Below are 26919 nucleotides of genomic sequence, written 5' to 3' on the forward strand. Positions count from 1 at the left end.
AGGCATACTTTAAAAATGTTATTGTGTCCTGTAAACACATTTTAGGGAGATGGCTTGGAGAGAGTTTTACAGCTTAATCCTAAGTATCCTAGAATTTTTACTTTTAAGTCCCACTGAGGTCAATGGGGTTTACTTTAAATGTGCATAGGATTGGATCCTTAGTCTAAGCATGTTTCTCCATGTAATAATGATTTGGGAATAGTGGTTTATACTACAGGACAATAACTCCTTTAGGAAAGGGAAAAGATAATTTTATGTAACATTTTCCTGTCTGTGGTTTGAACAGGAGGTCCTAGTGCCCGAGGTCTATGAATTTGATCAGTGGGAGCCAGAGGGTGCACCTTCAAGTTGTCCTGTGACAGCAGTTATTCCAACGTGGAGAATGTTAACAACCTTAGATATGAGTCACAATAGTATTGCCCGAATTGATGATTCTGTGGTAAGACCTCATTAAAATGCCTTCAAGCAGATTTTGAAAGAGATTGTGGGAGTGGGGAATATGTTATTTTATACAAACATACTGTGAAATGATCAGTGCTTTTGAACACTTATATAGACGTCCAAAAGCTTTGATTCTTTCCTAGTATGATATGAAATGACTGCAGCTTGTGAACATCCCTGCCATTTCCCATACCTAATAGATTTCTTTTTTTTTTTAACAGCAAATCACTATATCATATTCTCCTCACTTTCAAAAGAGGTTAACTTTGTGGCCTGTTGTGGACTGCTGTTTCAAAAATGCAATTCTAAAATTCCTTTGGATATACAGTACTAGTGACACAGCTGTTTAGATCAAGACTAGTATCTGTGAGTCAGACTAAAAGGTTGCTCTTCCTTTGTTTTAGAAACTAATGCCGAAGATCGAGTTTCTGGATTTAAGCCACAATGATGTACCACTAGTGGAGAACTTACAGGTTTGCTTTGCATCTTTGGGGTGTGTGTGTGTGTGTGTGTTCTCTTTTGGGAAATGGCCTAAGTGTCAAGACTAATATGTTATCGCTGCCTTAAGTTGTCTGCATTCTCTGAGTGCTTCCAAACAGAGGGCTCCTAGCATTACCCACCAGAAGGCATTATGCCACAGTTGTCTTTTTTTTCCTTAACTGCTTTTCTGTGGTGAGGAAAAATGTGGAAGGAGTGGTGGAGAAATACGGGAGGGTTACAAGTGGAAGATGATGTCTGGAACCCCCGTAAAATTCCATGAATGAGGCAGGGCAATAGCTTGATGAAAACCTCATTTGGAAGCACCCCCTTTATGTATTTCCCCTTTCTTTCTGAGTTCATTTGAGACTATAATTTACTTTCATTGCCAGCAGTCCATTAAGCAATGTTGGACTGTAAACTGAGCCAAAACGCTGTTTCCATTTTATGAGTTGAGCACAGAGGAAGGATTCAATATCGTTTTTAAGAATATTTGCTGTTGTTCAGTAAGCTCTCTTTCCTCTGTTGTAGAGTGGCTACAATAAACAGTATCTGACAGGACTCTTAAATAGGATGTGTTAGATAAAAGCAGTATTTGAATTATGGAGAGAAAGGTATGGCCCCTAAATAAAACCCAGAAATCATAGCCGTAGCAAAATATACCCCTCCCCATAGTGCCTTTCCATATTTGAACAGATTGATTTGATGATGCGCAGACTTGTTAATTTAAGGAGACCCAAAAAAACACCTCCCGGTAAACCAGCTCATTCTTAACCACCTGGTGGTCATTTCTGGAGTTTCTCCAGGTCCCCAAGGAAAAACAAAATGTCACACAATATCGATGTATCACTTTGTATTGAGCTATTTATCCACTAGTCAAGATTCTTGTTGAATGTCACCACTCACACTTAGCATGTTGAATTCTATGTCTTTTCTTTTCTTAGCATTTGGCATGTTTCCTTGTTTTACCATTTGTACAATACCTTTGAAGGGAGTATGATAACAAAAATATGTTTCTGTGATTCACATTAAGAGGGCAGAATGTCTAGAGTACCAATTAAGAAAGAATAGTAGGGCAAAACTTACCTCTGGGAAACAATATTAAAACGTACATATACAGTATAACTATGGATGTGATACGTGGATGATAAGTGAAGCGGTTGAAAGGAAACTGAAGTTGTTTGAGATGTGGTGTTGGAGAAGGTAGTATAAAGTGAGTAAGACAAAAAAACTAATGAACTATCAGATAAATTTCAGTAATAGGAGGTAAACTAGATGGGTGGATCAGAGGATAATATCATGTGAGCAGAATTCATCTTGCACAGTGAGACTTCCTCTCCCCCCCTCCCCCGTGAGACCTAGTCTGCTCTGGAGGGTCCCACAAATCTTCACAGCATATTTGTGAGCCACTTGGGGGACTGCAGGATAGGGAAGGAATCTATTCCACTAGTGGTATCTGTTCTGTTGGTGGATGGACAGAGTTGGGTACAATCTAGAGTGTTTATAGGGACTGAAGAGATCAAATACTACATAAGTGCAGTTCTAGAATTAAGCATAATGGTATTTCTTACGTTAGAGGTGCTCAAGAGACTTAATTACTCTGTATAAAGTATAACATGTAATCTGCTTTTGTATTGCAAATTGTAGCATCTCTACAACCTCATTCATCTGGATCTGTCTTACAATAAACTCGCAACATTAGAAGGCATTCATGCCAAAATTGGGAACATCAAAACTCTAAATCTGGCAGGGAATCATCTTGAAAAGCTTTGCGGCCTCAACAAGCTCTACTCTTTAGTTAACCTGGATCTTAGCAACAACAAAGTGGACCAGGTATTGTGCAGCGCAATCCTATACATTGTACTCAGAAGTAAGGTCCACTTCACTTCCTAATATGTTTAGGATTGCAACTTTAGACCTACTCAGTGAAAAAAAATTACCTTTAGCCAATATGCTTAAAAATATGATTGGAGTCTAGACCTCAGCATGGCCTTGTACCACAAATCATATAATCCTGAATATCTTACTTCCCCTTCTTAAATAACAGCAGAATTCTAACCCTTATTATGTGGCAAAAAGATTAAAAACAAGAAGCCTCTGTCTAGTAAAAGCCCAGCTTTTCTGGAGGGAAACTTGAGTCCCATTTCCATCTATTCCTCCAGACACCCTGGCCTGTGACAGTAATGCATCTATATTTGGGAGTAGGGAGATACAGACGAAGCAAATTTCTTCTAATTTGTTCTTGTCATAGAATGTGTTTGCTTGTTTTTTATTTACAGGATAGTGGTTTTTAATATAGAATTCTAAAGGTACCATTTCTAGCTCATCACTATAAAGAAAGCAGCGATAAAATATGTATTTTGTAGTTTATTGTTGTTCCGCGCCTCGATCAAAATGGAGAGGCGGGCAATAAATATTATTACTATTATTATAAAAGATAATTGACTTTTTCAATATAGCTTTTGAATGTAATAACAGTGTCTCCATATTTTAAGACTCTGAACTTAAACATTTCCCTGTACTTTTCAGCTTGATGAAATAAGGAATTTAGGAGGCCTTCCATGCTTGGAAAAGGTGATCTTGTCCAACAATCCTTTGAGCATTATTCCTGATTACAGGACCAAAGTGCTAGCTCAGTTTGGGGATAGAGCCTCAGAGGTAAATCTTTTCAGACATGTATTTAATAGTTTATCTTACAATTTTTCAGTTTCAAGCAACATACAATGTAGAAACAGTACGTTTCTTTGAGTCACAAATGCAGTATGATTTGCATTTATGAAATCAGCAGGGTCTACAACTTAGCGAAGGTCTTTAGCTTAGTGGTCGAACACATGGTCTGACTCAGTATAATTTAGCTTTGCATGCAAAGAATCTGCTTTGCCAATTTATACTAGTTCAAATGGTAAACATCAGTTTAAAGTTGAAATGTCTTGTCTCTTTGTGCATTAGTTCTAAAGTCTTGCTTAATCTTAATTATTATATCACTTTAACTCTTGCATTGACAAATATTTACTGGTTAAGCTGATGAGGTTCAGTTCTTCTGTTGAAGATTTATTGTGGTTATTTTCTTGGTGTACTTCAGGTCTGTTTGGATAATACTATAACCACTGAAAAAGAACTTGACACTGTAGAAGTGTTGAAGGCTATACAAAAAGCAAAAGATGTGAAGTATAGAATGAATAATTCTGATAAAAAGGTGAGTTTTTAAGTAAATAGATAAATTACTAACACTATTTCAGTAGGATGTGTTTGAATGTTATTTAGCCAGGAGGCAAGTTGATACACCAAATTAATTGGAAGTGGGGACCCACTGAAAGGTATTTCTTTGTGGACTATAGTGGAATTTCCATTTACACAAGGTCGCTTCCCTCCTTTGACATTCTTTGGCTGCATTTGATCAAATAGTAAACTAGTCTTCTCCAACTTGATGCACTCCAGATGTTGTAGGCCAAAACATTGAAAGGACACCAGATTAGGGAAGGCTGTATTAAGCAATGGTGGGAGACCTTTCTCAGTCAAAGGTCCAAATTCCAGTCTGAGAAAAGTCTTGAGGGGCTACATTCTTTAAGTGGACATGGCCAAAGACAAAGTGGGAAGAGCAGAAATGTGTTTCTTGATGATTTTGAGCATAATCAGAAGTTAACCGGACAAGCCTCTGGATGTCTACTAAAAAGTAACCATGAGCGGCATGTCTGCTCACAAGTGAGCAGGACAAGCCTTAGAAGTAAGTAGGACTGAATCATTCAGCAGTTTCCTCCCCCAGTGCTGATTCTTGTCCCAGCATGGAAAAGTTCTTATTTCCGATCAGCAACTGATAGAAGATAAGTGCTTTTTCATATTAAGTATTGAGAGAGGCAGCTTTTTCAGTGCACAGCATGGAAAGCATGTTGGGGTGGGGAAGTCTTCCAGCAGCCAAAAAGCCCTGCAAAACCTTCATGGAAAATTGGGGCCAGGAGAGAACAGATCAAAGGTAAGAGTGGGTAAGGTTTTAAAAGTGGTGAACGCTTTCCAGGCTGCATTAGAAAGTCCTATGGGCCAAATTAGGCATGTGGACTGAAGGATCCCTTTCCCGGCTTTAGCATTATGAGAATGAGCCTAGCCTCCCTCAAAGCTTACAAGCTCCTCCTCCCTTAATCTGGCATGGCCGCGAAGAGGACACTAATTGCACTTCAGCATGTCATCTTAACCACAGTCTAGGGTTCATTCAGAAGAATACAGGTTGTCCAGGTTCAGACAACACGGCAAACTGCAGTTAATCAAAAAATGAAGTGAAAGCTTCCAAACACTGCAGCTACTTTGAGGTAGAGGTGGGGACCACATGAGCCTGGGGCTAGGCACAATTTCAAAATAGTAAACCGTGGGTTTGGGTTATGTCAGCACCAGTTTGGTAAAAATACAGGCATAAATAGTAGAATGTGATTAGCATATACAAGATTATAACTTCTGTTGAATGATGGGTATGTGGCAAGAAGCAGTTGTGCAGTTATTAACTAGACCCTTGTTTTACTTTGGGAATGTGTGTTCTTCCAGGTATGTTTTGTGATGGTAGTGAAGTTGTTTAGACCATTGAAAGATGGATAATCTACTTACGTTCATATGCTTGAACATAAGTAGTTCTGTTAATATAGTATTGCCAATATCCATATCTTGCAGAAGAAGCTGTGTAACAAAATACTTCATCATTTCAATGCTACATCAGTGTGCATACAAATCATTTTTGCTAATGAATCTGTCCTTGTTTCATTCAGGATAGGGATGCTTTGTAACCTTTGTTCCTAGCTCTTCCGTTTTTCTTTCTTTCTCAGATCACTGAAGATTGCAAGCTTTCTGCTGCCAGTTCAAAATCAAACTGTTCTCTCTCTGTACATCCTTCCTCCCCTTCTCTGCCTCATCCTGTCAGCTCCAGTCAAGGTAATCATGTATGTATCATGCTGCTTGGCTGGGCCTCTTGGTTCTGCCTTTGTAGGCTGCATTGATATACATGAATTTCTTCACATAGAAATGGGGTTTAGCAACATCAGTAGAAGCACAAAGCAAATAATTTAATGCTTTGAATACCAGCCCATAGTTCTCTCTGATGAAGTTAATACTATACAAGCAATAAAATAACTATGCAGTTCAATTCTTATGTTCATTTCCGTGTCATACCTTCAAGAATGAAGAAAGGTTCAGTAAAATGCTGGGGAAGGAGTAGAATTCTGGCTCTTCTCATGAGGAAGTCTTTTGCTTCTAAGTACTACTAAGCCACTTCCCCCGTCTTGTGTTCTTAACATATCACACTTCATAATCCTACGAAGTGTATTACCTAAATTGAATACTTCTGTTTTACTAATCTTAATAGTAGAATTTAAGAGCAGTAAAGTAGCTTAAAATAGTAGCTCAGGAAAGAAGTCAAATAAGCTGAAAAACTGAAAAGTTAATATAGAGAAGCACTGTTTCATATTAGCTTAAATGGTGATATTTGCATTGCTGATGTGTCAACCTCCTGTCAAATCTTTTGATACAGTCCCACTGCACATGTGGCTTCCACAAAATGGCCATTGGTCTATGGATTGCTTTAACTGTGAAGTGGAGTATTGCAAGGAAATCAATATTTGAAGTAGAAACCATTTTTCTTCAAACACTGAGAAGATTGTGGTAGGAAGTTGGAAATATCCAGAATATGTGATCTTTATTTGAGAAAGTACAAGAGGTTGCAGTTTTCCCTGCCAAATCTCAAGGCTGTCTCAACAATATTTTTGTTTGAGAAGACTTGGATTGTTATGATAGTACACTATTGATTATTTGTGCAAGACTAATTTAGGAAAGACATCTAAAATATGAAACTGACTTACTCTTTAAGTTCCTGCTTCTAACTTTTAAATCTTTGCTTTCTATCATCTATAAAATTATATTTTCCCCAAATTCTGTTTTTGCTTAATGTGACTAGTTTTCATAGATGCTTTTCCAAATGTCGGTGATTGCACAAATATACATCTTAAAAGTTGAGGAAAGACCATGGCCTAGTTCTCACACAATGCTAGCCCTTAATATTGGTTAATAAGGGCTGGAGCTGACACCCTCTATTTTGTACCCCAAGCCTAGAGCCCTAAACAGGAGGGAAACCACCCAGGGACTGAGAAAACAAACCATAGTTTGTTCATACATCTGCCAGACAAACTGGGTAGGAGAACAAACCATGATTTAACCATGGGTTAGCATTATGTATAAACCAGCCGCATATCTCAGTCCCAAGTTAAGTTCCGGGAATCTCCGAAAAGTCAGGGAAAGACCCTCGCCTGTGATTCTGGAGAGACATTGTGAGAATAGACAAAACTCAGCTAGATGGACAAGTATGACCTTCCTAAATTATAATAATAGGCAAGTTGCAGTTATGGAAACAGCTATATAGACAACCTCTTTAGATTTTCCATGGAATGGTAAGAACTGAGGGTAATAAAAAGAATAACTAAAATATATTTTTCTAAAATTAAATACTTGTATAACGTTATGTAACTTAATTAAAGCCTGGACATACACGCATGTTTTACCAGTCTTTCATGGGTTGAAATTTCCAAGGTAGATGTGTATTCTTGCATTTTATTTTCATAAATGATGAGTGTTGAAGGTTTTTTTAACGTTACCATCTGTTTCCATAAAATATTAATCATGCCAAATGTCTGCAAATGTCACTAGATATTGTTTCAATGGGAAATCCAAGATTTAAATATTTTTACAGGAAACAGAAGAGTACAAATAATGCTTCAACTTCCTCAGACGTTACCTTCAGCTACTACTAGAACTCAATAGATTATTTTGATTCGTAACTAACACCACAGATAATACTCAAACTTCTTCTGTTATGATACATTTTCAAAGTCTTTACAAAATTGAATGTATATTTTATTTTCACGTTAATAGGAAATATAAAAGAAGTTCTGAAGCTAAATTATATTTGCAGTAATACATAATAACTTCTAGTCTGAAATCCTAAACTAGGGAATTTGGCTGACTAGGATTTGTTTCTGTATAAAAATCCATAGGATTGTGCTGCTAAGCCTGCAGTTTAAACCTACTAAATTCCACTGAAATCAATCAGATTTGTAAACATGACTAGAATTAGGCTGTTCTTACTCTACCATATTACTGGAGATTATGTCATACTAACATCTAGCTATAATTACTATATATATGTTAATACTTAAAAATATTTACATCTAACTTCTGTTTTAAAGCAGCTTTGTGTGTCTTGGATTGAGTTTTGGAGGATTTCAGTTTATAGGTGGGGAGAACTGGAAAGGACGAGAGAGACACACTTTTAAACACCAAGTCCAGTTAGGCCGCAGCCTTGTGGTCTGTGGGAGGGACCTCACCCTTTGCAGGAGGAAATGGAGCTATTTCCTGGATGTGAGAGAACTTTCTTCTGCCGTTGCTGCTCTGCTAGCAATAAGGCAAAGCGGACTCTTGGCAATGGCCAGTGATCCATAGGATCCTAGGCCCCCTTATTCCCCTAACATGCCCCTAATCAGAGCAATACAGCCTCAGAATTGGTCTTGTGAATTGGTGGCTCAGGAAGTGGTGGTTTCTTAATAAGTAATCAAGATAATGGATTATGTAGAATGTAATATTTAGTATATTTCAAGTTCTATTACCCTGGTTTTTATACATCAGTAGTTTTAAGAGCTGTTTCTATCTATTCTAGAAATAACTTGTAGAAAAACAGCCCTAGCCAGCAGTTCCTCATCAAGTAGTTTGACTCCTAAAAGCCATACAGTTACCCAAAGATGCTCTGAAATGCCAGACCTGGGAAGCAGAAGTCAGGTAACCACATATTTCAGCTGAATGGTATTCTAATCGTGCTTTTTAGGACGAATAGTTAAATGGGGTTTCTGCCAGATAACTTGGGGAATTGGGGGAAGAATAGCTTTCCATTATGCTGGATAACCGTTCTACCGTGTTAAATTTATAACCGTATTGCATGTAGGTGGGAAAACAAAGACGCAAGGATGACTTAAAGCTATACTATTCTACTAATCATAGAATAGTAGAGTTGGAAGGAGCCTACAAGGCCATCGAGTCCAACCAGGACTGAGGGGAAAGGAGGGGAGAACAACCCACAGCATCTTTCTGGCATACAGTGGGTTGGTTTTTCAGTGAACAATCGACAGTGTGTAGCTTATTTGCAGGGTTGGCTTAGCATTATATGGAAGCCTGCCTGACATGATAGCCAAATGTGAGAAGGGCTATCACTTACACCATGGAACAAAAATGGTTTTCGGTTGCTCCAGAGGGTAGGGCTCAAATGAGGCTGCCAACTCCTGATCCAATGAGATCCATTCACTGTGTGCTGGGGAGGAATTCGGTAGACAACTCTTTATGATGTTCCATGAAAGGTAGAGCCTACCCTGTACGTGAGACACTGCTAGTAAAGGCTCAAAATCATTGCTTAGGGCAAACACTGACTATTTTAGATGGCTGATGTTTACTAAGTATTCTGATAAATACATATACAGTAAATTTAAAATTAGATTATATCAGATTATATAAGCACACAGCCTGTAGTTTAGCTTGTTATTAAGGCATTTTATCAAGAAATTCCACATTCTGAGATTAGGCCTATATTTTACTAAATGATTATTATATATCCCTTTGAGGATTGGAATCCTTTTTTTTTTCTGGTAATGTGTCAAGCAGTGTCTTACTTATCCTAATACCCTTTTCTTTTAAGGTACCTGCTTCTCAATTAGACTTTTCTAACGAATACGAAAATGCACATCATATATGGTGAGAAAGAGGATTCATTTTAATATCCATGTCTACCTGCTGAACTCTGACATGTATTTTAAAACTTGTAGCTGCCACAATTTATTGTTTTGGAAGAAGAGGAAAAATAAACTTGTAAATTACCTGTGAAGAGGAAATTGGTTTGGGGATCATTGGCTTGGCTCCATGCACTTCCTGTTTTGCCTTTTGGTTTTTGCCTTTTTCAGGAAGTACCTCCCAAAAAAGAAGGTTGAGGAAGGGGTGATCGGGATGGACTCAGCACAGGCTCCGGGTGGCTTGCAAGGAGCGGGTGGGCTTAATGGATGCACACCTGCCCTTATGTTAGATGTTTAAAATATAGGCCTGCAAAAGTACAAACAACTGGTGTCTACTCTTATCACATAGGTTGTCACCTCCTTCAATATGCCATTTGGTCTAAATATTTGATGAAGTGATATTAGAAAGATATTTTGATACAGAGATCATTATTTTAAAAACGGATTAATATAAGGTCCTTTCTTGTCTCCCCCCCCAAAAAAAGCTTGGACCATTCAGAAGAAGTACCTGATGCCTTGCCTGACACCCTTAATACCGTTATCTTACCTTTCACTTGTATGGCATACACTGCCACAAATCAGGATTTTGTGCAACATCTCTCTGCTTTGATAGCAGAAGCTGTGGAAAGTGCACCCCCTCTTTCAGTGGAAAATCAAAATACAGGGAACATTTTGAATGATTCCAGAGTTGCAGACACGGAAGACGGCTATTTTGAAATGGGACTTCATGAAGGAGACCATGTGCTTCAGTTCACCACTACTTCGGACGTTATGGCAATAGCTTCTGATAGCACAAAAGCAGAACAAGCCGACATAGTCAAAGTCCTCTGGGGTTTCTGTATTCAGGTTCATAAAGGACTCAGGCAGTTTGCATCCTGTTTGGTTTTGGCCAGGAATGTGGTGGCGGTATTTGAAATCCCTCAAGACTTCAAAGGAAACTGCCAGCGTATTCTTTCTGCCTTGAAACTAGTACTCTCCTTTCCATACTCCGACCTTACAGAATTTGGCTTTTTAATACCAGAAATATGTTTGACTCTCAAAGTAAATAAGGGCGACACCTGCTTGTTTGTTGTTTCAGACTCTCCAAATCTGCAGGATTTCTATTCCTGTTTACATAGGTCTTGCTCTCATTGCTACATGCCTACTTTAACAAGCTCTGTACTGTACTGTGGCAAAGCCAGCTTGCAAGAATTTGTCTACCAGCTGATGGGATTCTATCACATTTCATCTGAAAACACAGAGATAAAAGGCTGCTTTCCTGCATATATTTTCTGCCGAAATAATGCTGATGCGCAGAAAGTATTGTGTGAACCAGAATTGGCCAGTGATGACACGACTTGTTCTAAACATGTTATTTGTTCTGCACTTTATTCCACATTTCATAAATCTACTGGAGAGAGCCACTACATGTTCCATCCCTGTTGGATATTTCTAACACCCCAGCACCTACATATAGTTCAAGTTGATTTTAATGCACTACCCGGTCAATATATAGACTCTGAGAATGCTAGAAGCATATTCAAACTGAGCAGGATTCCTCTGGCTTCTGTTCTTTTGCACCCCATCAGTCATTCTATTCAGCAAGAAGGTTCATTTTCAGATGGGCATGTGCTGGAATTACTCATTGGCTATAGATTTGTCACGGCAGTATTTGTCCTACCTCATGAGAAATTCCATTTTCTAAGAGTCTATAGTCTTCTGCGGACACTTCTGCAAGACATCAAGACGATAATTATTTTCAAGGCTTCCAACAATATAGAACCAGGAAGAAATTCTCTCATGGATTCCACGAGGCGTTGCCAAACTACAAGGTGAGGATAGGTATTTTAAAATTAACTTATCAAAGTAGGCAGTGACAGTGAGAGTTGCTTGGTGGTAATGCAGGCTTTCAGTGAATTGAGAATCTAACAACAATTAGTCTATAAATTCCCCACTTGGTATGTTTGAGTCCTGCAACTTGCAACATTCTGTACATGGAAATGTTGCAAGCTGCAAACATTTCTAGCATCTAAAGAACTAAAAATTCAAGACGATGCTAAAATAGCATGTGTCGTACAGGGAAGTATGTAAGGTCCCTTCTGCAGAAGTCAGTCAACAGTGTTTGGATGAAATATAAATACTGAATATTTCTTGTGTAGACTACTCTTCTATTTCATTTGTCTTTGCTTCTGACAGTGTATAACTCTTTTCCAGCTTTTACAAGCCTCACTTGCCGTTCTCATCTCTGTATCCATCTGAATTTCTGATGCAGAAAATTACTGAGGAAAACCAGATACCCGTGCACCTTCCAGTCTCTGCATCTCTTCAATATGTGGCTGGGCTAAAGGGAAAATCCATTATAGAATTTTTCCACAGCAGCATTGCTGAGGTATTGTCCATTGCACAAGAATAAAACATTTCTGATGATGAAGATACTAGAACAGTAGCCATGTTAGTCTATTGCAACAAAACTCACAAATTGTCTGTGGCACTTTGAAGACAAACAAATTTCATAGGCAAGATAGGTTCACAATATGTTTTGACTCTCTTAATGCCAACTTGCACAACTATTTCTTGGGGAGGGAGTAGAGAGAGTGTGCTCATAGTTGCTGGTTTTATTGTAATTATTACTTCAGGGAAGACTCAGTTTTTGTTTTACCTGAAATGAAATAAGGCAGGCTAGGCAACAGCAAAAAAAATCTGTTGACTACCATCATTAATATTTTATTTGATTTCTATCCCACCCTTCCTTGTCAGGAGCCCTGGGTTCTTTATAACTAATAAAAACAAGACAGCACATAAACACCTTTAAAAAGGGAGATGTATTATTTCCATGGCCCAACTAGCTGTCCCTTCCCTGCTAGATTTCATTAGCCATGATAGGCAACAATCTCATATGCAAGTGGTTGCACTACCCAGAAAAGCTCAACTGGTCAGCATAGAGTGGAGGCAGTGAACACCATGCTCCAAATCTTCGGATGGCCCAATGGTTTCATATAAATGTTAAATATCATCAGAGACAACATAGAACCTTGTGGGACCCCAAAGCAGATGGAGCTGGGCAGAACTCTCAACATGACCCTGTAGGTAGGAGCAGAACACTGCCTCCTTCTCCCAACCCACTGAGGGGATACTCTGGTCAACAGTACCTAAGCTGCCGAGAGGTTAAATAAAATCAACAGGATAACATTCTCCCCATCTCTCCCACAAAGAAAGGCATCAACTAGGGCATCCAAGACCGCATCAGTGCCATGTCCTGTCCCAAAGCCAGACCGAAATGGGTCTAGATACTCTTCTTCATTCAGGAACATCTGCTTCTAGTTGAAAACCACCCTCAAGAGAGGACAGGCATAATGCCTACCCTCCCCCCCCCTGTAATGAAGTATTTACCTCTTCCTCGACTCACCAACCCATCCCCGCTATATTTCACAAGCTCAGGAAGGGCAGGGATCGACCTAACCCTAACAAACATCCTGTTCGCATCCTCAGGCTGCAACATCTGAAAGTGATCCCACAATTCATGACCAGAAGGTACTTTGAATATTTCTACAGGACTTGGAGTCTAGTTCAGTATGACTCCAAGCAATTTTACTCTCAAATGCTCTGCAAAACCATCACAGAGCTCTTCCAGCTTGTCCCATTCACAGACTAGATTTCAGCAGTTTAGCCAACACCCAAAAGAGCTCTTTTTGCCCCAGCACTGCCATGTGGTAGGCATGATGGTATAGTTTTACATGTGTTTGATCACGTTCCGATTGAGACTTACATCACCTGCAGCTTAGCCACCATCCAGTCCATCTAATTGTTTGGAAGTCCTTGGAGAACCAGGGACCCTTCCCAGATCCACATGGCCCAAGAGGGTGCTGGAGCAATCATGTCAATTAGCCCTACTCAACTCTCAATACACCAGGACTGACAGCCATGTCAGGCCAGAAAATCCTCCTGTGCATTCAGGGAACCAGTCTCCCACCCCTGCAAGGGAAGTTAGTCTCAGCCAATCCAACCTTCACTAGGGACTGAACTAGCAGAGATGGCAAAACTCACAGCAATAATGAGAGAAACGTCAACAGTTATGTTTATGTTGGAATGGAAACCTTTGATAGACTATTTGAAAGAGACAGAGAAAAAGGATGTATTTGTTTGTGGGTTTTAGATCAAGAAGGGAAAAGAGAAAAAGCATAATTCTGTGAACTCAATGTATGTAAAGTGGGTGGAAAGATGATTAAGAAACTAGGGAATTTTTGGCACGAAGGGTGGGGGGGAAGTATCCTAACCTCATCCCTAAATGTTTTCAGTGCTATTGTAGTTGTTTCATGTATTTCAGTTGGTATGTATTATGTGGGTGCATGTATGTACTATGTGTGATGTTTGTTTAGATGTTGTTGGAAAATAAAAATGATGAATTAAAAAAAAATCCTCCTGTGCATTCAGGGAACCAGTCTCCCACCCCTGTAAGGGAAGTTAGTCTCAGCCAATCCAACCTTCACTAGGGACCGATTTGTCCATGAGAACAGGGTCACATTCACTTCCTCCACTAACGGCTCATTCCCATTCTGCCCTACAACAAATACCAGATCAAGAATATTATTTTATTTGTTACATTTATATCCTACCTTTCCTCCAAGGAGTCCAAAGTGGTGTATTTTTTAAAAACTACCTGAGCCCTCAGTAGTTGTACTGTATATATCATAAATATATAATGACAATTTAGGCTTACTGATTCACAGGGCCATCAAAATTATCAATTATGCTTCCATAACACAGAGAGATGAATTTTGGTATGCATGTTGTCCCAGATACACCCCTGGTTAAAATGAGACATGCATAAAAAACTCAGGGTGTTGAGAGTATGTCATGGTAGTGACCAGCCACAAATGTCAGGAATGCAGTTTCATGGAAATTCTTGCTTCAAAAACTTTAATGATGCTCAGATTTTTAGAGAAATTTGGAGGGAGGAGGGAGGGGTTTCAGTGGCAACATGAATATATTTCTTCCCTTTACTGTTCAGCATTAGTGGTTTATAAGTTTTGTATAAATTTAATAAGTGTTTGTTTGCAGAATGGGAGCTATACTTGTTACCAATTCAGTATGAAAATTAATCAAAGCAGTTGTAAAATGTGGGTTCTTTCTAGCTTATCTGAGAAAGAAATACCATCCAAAGCCATATTTAAATAGCTGATTGATTGATGGATTCCATTGTCGATATTATAGGTGGAAAACGAAGAGCTGAGGCATCTCATGTGGTCATCTGTTCTGTTTTATAAAGCTCCAGATATGGAAGTGACAGCTTGCGTACTACTGTCAACTAAAGCTATTTACTTCTTGTTGGATGATTCTGTGACTCATTCTAGTGAGCACCATTTAGGTAAGGCAGAATAGGGTGGTTCTTGGCTTCTAATAAAGTTTGCAAGGAAGACTGGTAAAATGGCACAGGGTGCAGTAAATACAGTGATTGCCTTCCTTTTTAATAATCTGTTGAATGGGTTATTTAAGGCCATTCTTGGAGTGGAACTACATCCTCTGAGGCAACAGGGCTTGCCTCATATTAATGTAGAGGTGAAGTATTTGTAGGGGCTAATTGGCAGGAATAGCAGAAGAGGTCTTCTCTGCTTGCCTACGAATTCTCTCCACAACCCTTCCTATAAGGCCGGCCACCAAGAGCACAATTAAGTGGAGTGAGGGCTGCAAAGGATAAATCAGGAGGGTTGGGAAAAGACCTTACTTTCCTCCTATCCGCTGATTCCTTCTGTCAAATGCATCCCTGTAGTATTCATTTATGTTATCTCTGCAATACTTGTTTGGGAATCCATATTTCCTAAGGCAACATGTAATTCATCCTTTATAAGAGCTTAATAAAATTATACAATATGATTCCTCTAAGATCTGAAGATAGACCTCAGATTCATTTGTTTTAAGACAATTTGTAATTTTATACCATTACTGTATATTCTCCATCCAATAGGTTTTTGGAACAAAGGTCTCTTGGACTATGAATTCAATTCTTTCCACCTCTCTTGCTGCTTAGTTCTAAAATTAAATGATCTACACTCAGTGAACATTGGACTTTTTGATCAGTATTTTCGACTTGCAGGTAAGTAAATATGTATTACCATTGCTTTCCTATCCCCTCTCAACAGCAAGATTTAAATCATAAGGCCCTGTTTTTTGCTTATAGTTTAACAGACCATGTACATTAACAGTGCTTTATAAATATTCTTGCTGTTGTTATAGTTCAGCTTCAACATTTGCTATCCTTCTGCCTATCATCATCATGATAAGTACACCTTATTTTTTATTAGTGGTATTTATAATGTTCATGACTTTAGTTATGTATAGCTGTAAAGTGTGCTTATTGTTTTACCGGGTTTTGAAACATTAATGTACCCATGCACACTGTATTTCTAGTTTTATTAAAAATGTCTTTGGTGGTAAATATATATATCTCCAGTAAAGCTGTGTATTCCTGGGCTACATTTGCAGTACATAGGGTGCTTCTAGATAGAAGACTGCTGTCGCTACTAGTTGGAAGGCACTGTGTTTCTTAATATATATTTTTCTCTTAATATCATTTTTGCAGTAAGAGTAGTGGGGAAATATTGGAGGGTTGCAAGTAATAGGCAGTGACATTTGGGCCGTCAGTAAAATTCCATCAATGAGTCAGGGCGATGGCGCAATAAAAGCCTCACGTGGAACCATCTGTAATTTCCTGTTTTGGAAGTGTTTGTTTCATATTGTTTCTGGCACACATGCTCTTGAGGGTTTTTGGTTTTTTGTTATAACAAGAGCACAAGAATATAAACAATGCAGACCATGGACGGATCCAGATTTAAGCTGGATCAACTGTGTTGGGAGAAGTAGACTTCTTGGCTCTTCCCGATGGCAGCTCCTCCAGATCCCTGAAAATGCTTTACAGAGACTGGGTTCATAACACAAAAACCAACCCTCAAGGTTGAGCATCGGTTAAGTGTGGATTGTTGTGTTGTGTGAAGCCAGCCATTCTAACACACTATATTGGTTAACCTTGGACAATCCACAGTTCACAACCCAACAATGAACTATGGGTTCTTTTTGTGGGTTGTTCATATGATCTCCAGCAAAGGAGATCGTTACCTTGTCATGGTGCTGGAGCTTGAGCACCTCAAGGATGCCATGAGCTAAACCGTGAAGGGACACCCAAGACGGGAAGGTCATGGCAGAGAGGTCAGACTAAATACGATCCCTGGGGAAGGTAACGGCAACCCACCCCAGTACTCTTACCATGAAAACTAAATGGATCAGTACAACCAGAGATATGTCGGTATACCATCGGAAGATAGGACCCCCAGGTCGGAAGATGGTCAAAATGCTACTGGGGAGGAACAGAGGATAAGTTCAACTAGCCCCAGACGTGATGACGCAGCTAGCTCAAAGCCGAAAGGACGGCTAGCGGCCGACGGTGCTGGTGGTGAACGACGAATCCGATGTTCTAAAGGTCAACACACCATAGGAACCTGGAATATAAGATCTATGAGCCAGGGCAAATTGGACGTGGTTATTGGCGAGATGTCAAGATTAAATATAGATATATTGGGTGTCAGCGAACTGAAATGGACCGGAATGGGCCACTTCACATCAGATCAGCACCAGATCTACTACTGTGGACAAGAGGATCACAGAAGAAACGGAGTAGCCTTCATAATTAATAATAAAGTGAATGGTATTAAAGGCAAAACTGAAGTACTTTGGCCACCTAATGAGAAGACAGGATACCCTGGAGAAGAGGCTGATGCTAGGGAAAGTGGAAGGCAAAAGGAAGAGGGGCCGACCAAGGGCAAGATGGATGGATGATATTCTGGAGGTGACAGACTTGACCTTGGGGAAGCTGAGGGTGGCGACAGCCGACAGAAAGCTCTGGCGTGGGCTTGTCCATGAAGTCACGAAGAGTCGGAAACGACTGAACGAATAAACAACAACAAACATATGGCACAACAGCCCATATTCAAGCTTATGGGTTGTCGTGATGTGCAAATCTAGCCAGAGAATCAGGAGACCCTGCTGCGTGGGTAAGTTGTGGATGGATAGAGGGGGATTCCCCCAAATTGGGTGGAGGGACTTTCCATGAGCAGATTCTGGATCCGAACCCTAGAAATTTCCAAAATACTGTTAGGGAATTCTGTACTGCAGACATAGCCTAAGACCTGCAATCTGATCATTATCTTGAGAGTCTTTAAACAGTTAACATTAACCTGGAAGCTGTTTTAGTTATGGTAACCTTTTTCCCTACATGTTTTGACAATTCGTATTTAGGTGTGAAGTATACTAATTATGTAAAAGTGCTGCAAAAATTTTATCAATAAATGGTAATTATTGAAAAGTTACAGAAAGATTGTAATAGGACTAGAATCAACTTTCGTTCTATCTCCTTTTCAGGGCATTCAGCAGAACATATATTAACTTGCCTAACGAGAGACAGTTACAGTACGCATGCCTTTATCCAGCACCTCATGGCAGTGCTGTCATTACTGGCAAGGACACCATCACCAGAGCCAGTGGATAAGGACTTCTACTCTGAATTTGGAAAGAAAAGTACAGGTGAAATGATCTAATAATATTTTGCATAATATGTCACCATACTGTTCTAGAGAATCAAATATACATTTAACTTATTAGGATTCTACCCTTTTAGGAAAATGCAATATGCTTCACACATTCTTTGGGGGGTGGATGAGAATTCATAGCAGTAGATTGGATGGCTTTTAAAATACCAAGAGGAGTATACTTGTCGTTTTTGTATGCTAAGGGGCAGTTTGCACAGAACAGCACATAGTGAGTTATTTGACCCACAATTTGCCACGTGTGAATGGAAGTGAGCTAGCAAACTGCAATCCTGTGTATAGTTACTAGGGAGTAATTCACATCAACATGTTTTTATTCGAGTTTTAAAGTTTTCATAATAATTTTGCTAAATCAGTCTTTTATCTTGAACCCTACTGTTATTGGAAAGGTGAGATAAAAATGTAATAAATAAAATTGAACTCAGTGGTACCTGCTTCCAAATTTACATGTGTAAGATCAGTCTACAGTGCTGCAGCCCTGCATGTGAAGAACATAGAATGTAGGACAGTTTCTAAACCTTCATTCTTCTATTGAGTTATCCCATTGGATAGTTCCTGAATGCTGACCTGGACAAGCAGCCCATGTCCATTGGAGGCCGTATTTTTCTTACCAAGGACTATGTAGCAACTTGAGCTTCCAATTGAAACTTAATTGATCAACAAATTCTAGGCACTCCCACACAGAAGCAGTTTGATAAGTATTTTCCATTTTTACATAATATGTCTTTCATGTGTCCATTTTTTAACTTTGAAAACCAGATAATTGCAGTATGAAAATCCTTGAAATAGCTTCATTGTAATCCTGGGGTCTGCTTTTTAAGACTCACAGGCACATTTGGGAATTTGAGAAATTGCTGTGAGCACACCACAAAGTGGCTCCCATGGAGGATGTGGGTAGTCACATAATGGCAGCCGTCAGGGCCTGGCTGGTCAAAAGAGGGGTGGGTGGGAGAGAATTCGTGAGGCTAGAGGCTGGGAGAGAGGGGAAATAAGGCAAAGGGAGAGAAAGAGCAAGGCTAAGAAGGGGGTAAGGAGTGGGGAGCAATAACAAGGCTAGAGGCTGGGAGTGGAGAGAAATAGCAACTCTGTGTGTGAGAGAGAGAGCAAGACTGGGAGTGCAGAGACAGAGGAAGCAAAGAGGAAAGGTCTGTAGGGAAGGAAGAAAATTGGGTAGCGCCAGGAAGAACACTTTACTTAGAGAAGACATGAAGGGGATGCAGGTGAGTGGCCTTGGCTGTCCGGTTACAGCATGTTTAGATCACCGTTAAGCACACACACTTCTCTTCCCTTCCTTCCCACCCCCCACTCATGTTAAACACAAAGACCAAACTCCTAGCACATACAAAAGTAACAGGAAGGAAGGATTCCAGTCTGGCATTTTTAATGCACTACTTCATGAAATTTCTGAAGTAGTACGGCCCCGTGACTTCTGCACCCCATGATTTCTCTGCATGTGTAGACTATCCCTGAATTATGTTTCTGGCCTACCTGAAAAAAATAGAACATCATAGAAACGCATACCACATAAAATATGCAGGTAGCAGATGGGATTATGCTGACAACTACATTTCTTCGAAAAAGACGAAGTAAATTCCAGGAATGAAAGAGGAAGTTGAGAAATCGGGCTAATGAAAATGTTGATAGTCAGCACTTCACATCTTTCAGAAAATAAAGAGTATTTCCAATATATTAATGCTTGGCATGAACCAGTGTGCTGTAGAGGCCTGGAGAAACCCTGATTCAAATCCTCCCTCAGCCATGAAGCTTACTGGATCACCTTCGGCCAAGTAAGAGTTCATTGCAGTGATCTAAATGGGAAGAAATTAAGGCACAGATCACTGTAGTCAAATCTGTCCACTCCAGGAAGGGGTGCAACTAGCACATGAGCTAAAGTGGGCAGAGGAACCCCTGGCCACAGCAGCCACCTAGAGCATCCAGGAGTAATGTGGGATCAGAAGCACTCCCAAGCTGTGGACTTGATTCTTCAGGAGTTCAACCCCATTCACAACAGGCTATATGCTCAAACTCAGATTAGCTTGTCTACATCACGACCTCTGTGAGAATAAAAAGGGCATGGGAAGAATCATGTGCACCACCCAAAGCTCCTTTGAGGAGGAGCATGGATTAAAATGTAATCCCAAAAATGTATTGTAATTTAGTCTGTTCGGAGCACTTAATTCACATAATTTCAGTAATTCCTAAAATGGTGCTAGCCTCTCATACAAGAACATCCCCTTGGATATTCCTGAGCTTGTGAGGGAATGGCTTGTTTATGGAACATATGAGATTTGAATTGGTGACTTCTATGCTATCCTGGCCTTCAGCAAAGCACGCTTTTATCATGGGAGGATCTTTTGCTTGTGAGGCACTGCTGTGCTAATGTTTTTCTTAAACACAATGGCTGCTTTGTGAGCACACCATGAATGCAGTGCAGTATCTGCTGTGTTTATAATGTGATCAAGTGCTAAATAAATAAATAGTATTTATTTATTACATTTGTATACCGTCCCATCGCCGAAGCTGTCTGGGCAGTTCACATAAGATAAAAACACTTCGTGTTGTAAATGCAGTAGAAGTAGGAGGAGTTTGAAAAGCCAGGTCTGTTTTATCATTTATTTATAGTATGAGCACATAATACAAGCCATAATATAGTGCTGCAATGGTGGGAGAAATGGGTGGTTGGTTTTTTGTTTTTTAAATTGCTATAACTGTACGTACACCTTTGCAACAATGAAGAAATGCAAATCCCTTCACAATCTTTTGAGAAAAGGGGGGGAGAAGACCTTGGAAAGCTGGGTGGGTGAGTGTTGTAAATCAGGTTTTACAGCTTTCCAACCACTCCCACTGCATTTATTTTCTGTTTCAAATTTAGTATTGAACTTTAAATCTTTGTATAGCCTCTAGGTTTTATTTTGGTACCGTATTTACTTTTCTTTTATACTGTAGTTTTACGCTTTTATATTGTATCTGAAGTTGTATTTTGTGGTTTTAATTGTTGTGACCTGGCCAGAGTGCTTCAGTTATTGGGCTGTATAGAAATGTAATACCGTATTTCTTCGATTGTAAGACGCCATCGATTGTAAGACGCACACTAATTTCAGTACCACCAACAGAAAAAAACACCAACCTAAGACACACCTGCAATTCTAAGACGCAACCCGTTTTTAGAAGAAATTGTTTATATGGGGGGGGGGGGGGGGAGTGTGTCTTAGAATTGAAGAAATAGGGTAAATAAGATAATGCTGCTAGATTAGAACACACAGGACTCGGTAGTTCACGAACAAGCACTGTGGGGAGACAGTCATAAAAGCAGTTGGAGAAAAATGGAATATTGAGGGAGAAATAGCATCAGAACCACAGATTCAGAGTGCATTGTGCGTATGTGCCAGTGAGCCAAACATTACAGTACCAGGATAAATCACTAGTATAGACTGGTCCTAAGTCACATTTTGAGAATCTGCTTTTAAGCATTCAGGAAAAAATGCACTGAGTTTTAAACCTAATTTGTAGTTTCTCCTTCAGTAATTAGCATTTAACAAGTGCAAAGTCTAAGTTATATATATGTATATATTTATGCTTGCAGGAAAAATGGAGAATTATGAACTGATTCACTCTAGCCGAGTGAAGTTTATATATCCCAATGAAGAAGAAATTGAAGACCTTGCCTTCCTAGTAGCAGAGAAGACGAACAGTGTGATTCACTTCCAATCTCTGAATATACTTCTTTATGTGTTAGCATTTCAAGTGAATGCTGCAGAAGGGACTGCTCAATCCAACAGCTCACTTCAACCTAAAACACTGATCTTAACCAGCTCAGATTTGTTTCTTTTCAATGAGGATTACATCAGTTACCCGCTACCTGAATTTGCAAAGGAACCACCAAAGAAAGACAAGTATCAGCTTGTAGATGGAAGAAGGATCCGTGATTTAGATCGCGTGCTCATGGGCTATCAGATGTATCCTCAGTCTCTCACATTTGTTTTTGATGATATTCAGAATCAAGATCTCATGCAAAACCTGACCCTAGATCACTTTGGCAATGTTCTCAGCTTTCCTAAAGGGCAAATTACCCCAGAGGGCAACAGCAGTCGAGAGATCCTGTGGTGTATCTTTATCCCAAGTCCAGAAAGCCGTGAGAAACTAATATCTCTGCTTGCTAGGCAGTGGGAGATCTTATGTGGCCGAGAACTGCCTTTGGAGCTCACTGGGTAGTTCATTTGAATTTTTGTCAAGATCATGAATTAACACACGGTATTGACTGAGTTAAACTGGGATTGGCATTTTCTTCAGTAACATAACATGAATTTGAAGTTTACCTGTGCATTACCATTACAGTTTCTTGTGCAGTGAAGAGGTTTTAATAGTACAACATAATTACTTAATTGTTGAACTGTAATTTTCTAAACTCTATTTTTATGTAACAGTACATATTCAGAATTCCTAATTAAGCATCTTAGGCAACTGTATGGAACAAAAGGAGTCAAGACTTGGCATATTTTCATTTAGGGCTGTAATGTTTCCACTGTGGTTTTGTACAGATATTGGTCTTGCTATTCTAAACAAATGACATGTAAATAATGATAGCAAGAGGCTTGTGCTCTGTCAAAGTGCAATGTTCTTTGTACAAGATGTATTTTATTGCCTATGCTGCTAACAATTATTTAATGATCCTTCTGATAATTTTTACATTTTGTCTTTTTATGATGTGTCAAATTTAAGTTTGTATGCTTATCATGAACATGATAGCAGAGTTCACCTATAATCTAAAACTACTTTTACATCTGATGTAACAGTTTGAAAAAAGTTAACAATTTTAATTCACCAATGCAGACATAAAGATTGGCCAGGTTTCACAATAACTATCTTGTTTCCAACAAATAACAAGGCACTTGTAGTTCAGAGCACTGTGTTTCTGTTGCCAACTTCCAATACAAATAAACTAAAATTTGACACAATTGTGTTTCTGAATCAGGTTCTATTTTTACAGTGTAATTATCTTCCCTATACTTTGATCACAATCAGGTCAGTGGTACGTTTAGCTTTCTAGTAAGACTTCAGCCTTATAAGGGAAGCCTCAAAGGAAGTTAAAAGAAGAAGAAAAGACTATTAAGCGTTTATCGTAGCAAATTATCCAAGCCCTGGGCAGCTCATTCCAGGAAAGACCCTTGAGCACACATGATCATATATTACCTACCTGGTGTATCCTGGTGAATATATTTATTATTACATTAATATCCCCTTTTTTCTTCTTGTAAGGAACTCATGGTGTCCATGGGAACCTCCAATGGTACCTGCAAAGCTCTCTACTCCCTGTCCCTTTCAAAATCTTATTTTTAATTTTTGAAAAAACATTGAAAAGCATTAGGGCACCAGATTCTTCCTCTTGTTCCTGATCCTGCCACTGATCAGCTGTTGGGTGAGAATAGAAAGCCCCATCCCATCTTCTGCCCACCCAGACCATGCAATTTTGATCTCTCCATTCCCAGCTTTTAGCCTCGCTATTCCTCTCCCCCCCCCAACAACCCCATTCCTCATTCTTTGCCTTGCTATTCCTCCCTCCCTCCCAGTCTCTAACTTTGCTATGTATTCCCTTCATGTAACCACCTTTCCCTTGCATCACTTGGCAGATACTGCAGCTATGTCACCCCATTTACCTGGGTGAATAGTAGGACTTCTGAGTAAGGGGAACCTGGCTCATTTTTTCTGGTATGTTCTAGTACAGTTCTAGACAAATTTTAGAATTAAGTATTTCTACCCCAATGCAAGTTACGGTAAAATCCCCTAAATATACCATAATGTCAATGCATGTAAAAAGAAGAAAAAAGGTTGGAGGGTCTTGTGGCCAGAAAGATACTCACAACTGTGAGTTCAGCATCCCCTATAATGATTTTGTGCTTGCAGCTTTAGGGTGGTCCTGGATCAGTTTTTGGAACTTGGGAGAATTCAGGGGAGGAGTTAAAAGTCACTTTCCAATAGTTCTGCATTCAATGATTTTCAGCTACTCCCCTCTGCTGCTCAAATAGCAATATGTTACAAGGAATGGAGAACTAGTCCAGAAGTGGTTGGTGTGAAAACGTCTTTCTTTAAGCCAAGCATGGATTCTTCTGCTGTTTTAAGCACATTGTAGATGTGTGTTGACCCTTTTCTGGCTCATGAGCTGAGAAAGTCACATGCACTTAATCACACAATAAAGTACAACAAAATATCTTTCCTTCCAAGGTGGTTCAGCCTTCTTAATTACACCCTTTTCTTCCCCCACCTCAGATAACTTGGGCCATCAGACTATTATGAACTGAATAAAATATGTTTTTTTCACATTTGAAACAGGACTATCTTTTTCTCTCTTGACTAAGTTAAGGAATTCATAGACGTTGGAAAACCCACACAGGATAACATACATTTTATGGTATACCATAAGTCTTGGCAGTCTTTAATTTTTGTCAGGGCTACATAAACACATGATTTCAATTGCAGGAAACTGCTTGAACTGAATGGTGATTGTAAATGCTTCATAGAAGAATGATTTTGTGGCCCAGCACGTTCTCCAAGCATTTGAAAACTAAAGGGCATTTTACATGGAAAAGGGCACCAAGATTAAAAAAAAAAGTCACATGCACACATGGTGAGAAACACTGCAGAGCTTTCTGTTTCAACTGCAACAGTTCTCAGTACTGAAGAGAGAAGCCACTAATATTGAAAAGCAGCTTCTCTCTTTGGCAGGGGAAATGCTTTGGCAGCAATGGAAAATAATGTTCCAGCTGCATGTGCAAATTTTACTCTGCTGTACTTTCTGCAGATCTCAGTCACTTCTTGACATGCCACAGCTCTGCTGGGTAAAGAATGACCATTTATTACCACCTTATATTTACCCACTATTTTTTATAATAATAGGAACATCGGAAGCTGCCTTACAACAAGGCAGAATCTTCGCTACTGCTTTATAACAGTATTGACAAATGTTCAGGCCCATGACACATTCCACATATTATTTTCGAACCGCTTTCGAATTGTTCTATCCTGCTTGGTGGAGATCTGGCCCAAGTCCATCAAGGCCAGTATTGACAACAACGACTAGCAGCAGCTTTCCAAGTCTTCAGGTAGGAGTTTATCCTGCCCAACCTGGAGATGCTAGGGATTGAAAGCTGAAACTAGAAACTTCTGCATGGCCTACTCCTCAAAGAGGATGTTTGTCAAGACCATAACTCCCAAATCAGTGATACTTAGGCCAGATCTGCACATTGTGTCAAATCATAAAGATCCAATCATGGTTATGCTATATCCCTCTAGTGCATTTATACCTCATAGGATACACAATGACATTTGTTGCAGTATTTTGAATAATGTGGAATAAAAAGCAGGAAACCACACTACCAAAGATGTATATGGAATGTGTACCATTATAAAGCAGTAGTGCCGACACTTGGCATGAATACTGAAGGGAACCGGGTGTATACCTCAGGCTTATTGTTTTTTAAAAAATGCATTAATTAGTAACTGTGAAGCCTGCAGATCAATTTTCAGTCACGAGGTGGCAAACTTCCCTAAGCAGCACATAGCTTTGTGGTCCATAGAGTTTGAAGCTAGGAGGGAGCAGTTCAGGGGAATGTAGTGGACGGACCTCTCGCTCAGAGGGGTATAGGGATACACCATGGCAGGGACCATACCTAGATCCTGCATGTATAATACCTAGACAAGGGGTGGGCAAATTCAGGCAGTTCAGGGGCAATCTTTCCTCTGTAGGCTGTGTATACCCCTGCTGTAGCTGCAATTTTTTTGGTTTTAAATCTGTAATTTAACCAATATGGAGTCTTAATGAGAACAGATTTAGCCGGAAAACAAGCTAAATTTGTCCTCGGTAATCATCCGTAGTGGTTTGGCACCATTTTTATTTTTAAAAGCTGACTTGCAGGGAATGCATGTAGCCTCATAGGCAGTGTGTTTCCTATCCCTGACCTAGACTATAGTAGGTGCTAGCGCTGATAACTATATTCAAGGTCTTTGACGTGCTGAAGAGCTCTATACTGGCTTGCCATATAATGTAGTTTGGTGCTTTTCTTCCTCTGAGCAATCAAGGCTCCAAGTTTGGCAGCTGCCAAACATATTAATGGGTCTTTTAGGCTGAGCTGGACGTACATGAGACATAGAATAGTATAGTTGGAAGGGGCGTATAAGGCCATTGAGTCCAACCCCCTGCTCAATGCAGGAATCCACCTTAAAGCATTCCTGACAGATGGCTGTCCAGCTGCATCTTAATTGCCTCCAGTGTGGGAGAGCCTACCACTTCCCTGGGTGATTGGTTCCATTGTTGTACTGCTCTAATAATCAGGAGGTTTTTCCTGATGTCCAGCCGGAATCTTGCTTCCTGTAACTTGAGCCCATTATTCTGTGTCCTGCACTCTGGGATAATTGAGAAGAGATCCTGGCCCTCTTCTATGTAACAATCATCCAAGTATTTGACAATCATTCAAGTATGACAATCATTCAAGTATCACGTCTCCCCTCAGGCTTTTCTTTACAAGGCTAAACATGCCCAGTTCTTTCAGTCTCTCCTCATAGGGCTTTGTTTCCAGATCCTTGATCATCCTTGATCATCATACTAAACTATTTTGCTTAGTAGTAGTTCTCTCCTA

The 26919-nt window shown here is 39.6% G+C and overlaps 1 protein-coding gene across 4 annotated transcripts in view; it reads left to right on the top strand.

The window, feature by feature from the left end:
• The window catches only part of NISCH (nischarin), a 40477-nt gene extending 17228 nt beyond the window's left edge, over positions 1-23249 (top strand). For 2 of the 4 annotated variants that reach the window (XM_063121144.1, XM_063121143.1), the window contains 14 exons: positions 287-439; positions 846-914; positions 2566-2751; positions 3448-3576; positions 4001-4114; positions 5724-5829; positions 8600-8718; positions 9626-9681; positions 10202-11527; positions 11910-12084; positions 14907-15060; positions 15658-15786; positions 18105-18266; positions 21873-23249. In XM_063121144.1, the coding sequence (XP_062977214.1) occupies positions 287-439; positions 846-914; positions 2566-2751; positions 3448-3576; positions 4001-4114; positions 5724-5829; positions 8600-8718; positions 9626-9681; positions 10202-11527; positions 11910-12084; positions 14907-15060; positions 15658-15786; positions 18105-18266; positions 21873-22501 (3507 nt within the window). In that variant the 3' untranslated portion in view covers positions 22502-23249. Of the gene's footprint in view, positions 1-286; positions 440-845; positions 915-2565; positions 2752-3447; positions 3577-4000; positions 4115-5723; positions 5838-8599; positions 8719-9625; positions 9682-10201; positions 11528-11909; positions 12085-14906; positions 15061-15657; positions 15787-18104; positions 18267-21872 lie in introns of those variants that run through there. The other 2 variants (XM_063121145.1, XM_063121146.1) reach the window with 2 other exon arrangements.
• The last annotated feature ends 3670 nt before the right edge of the window (positions 23250-26919 follow it).

This window comes from Elgaria multicarinata, chromosome 3 (genome assembly GCF_023053635.1).
Source record: "Elgaria multicarinata webbii isolate HBS135686 ecotype San Diego chromosome 3, rElgMul1.1.pri, whole genome shotgun sequence".
In the NCBI taxonomy this organism is placed as follows: domain Eukaryota; kingdom Metazoa; phylum Chordata; class Lepidosauria; order Squamata; family Anguidae; genus Elgaria; species Elgaria multicarinata.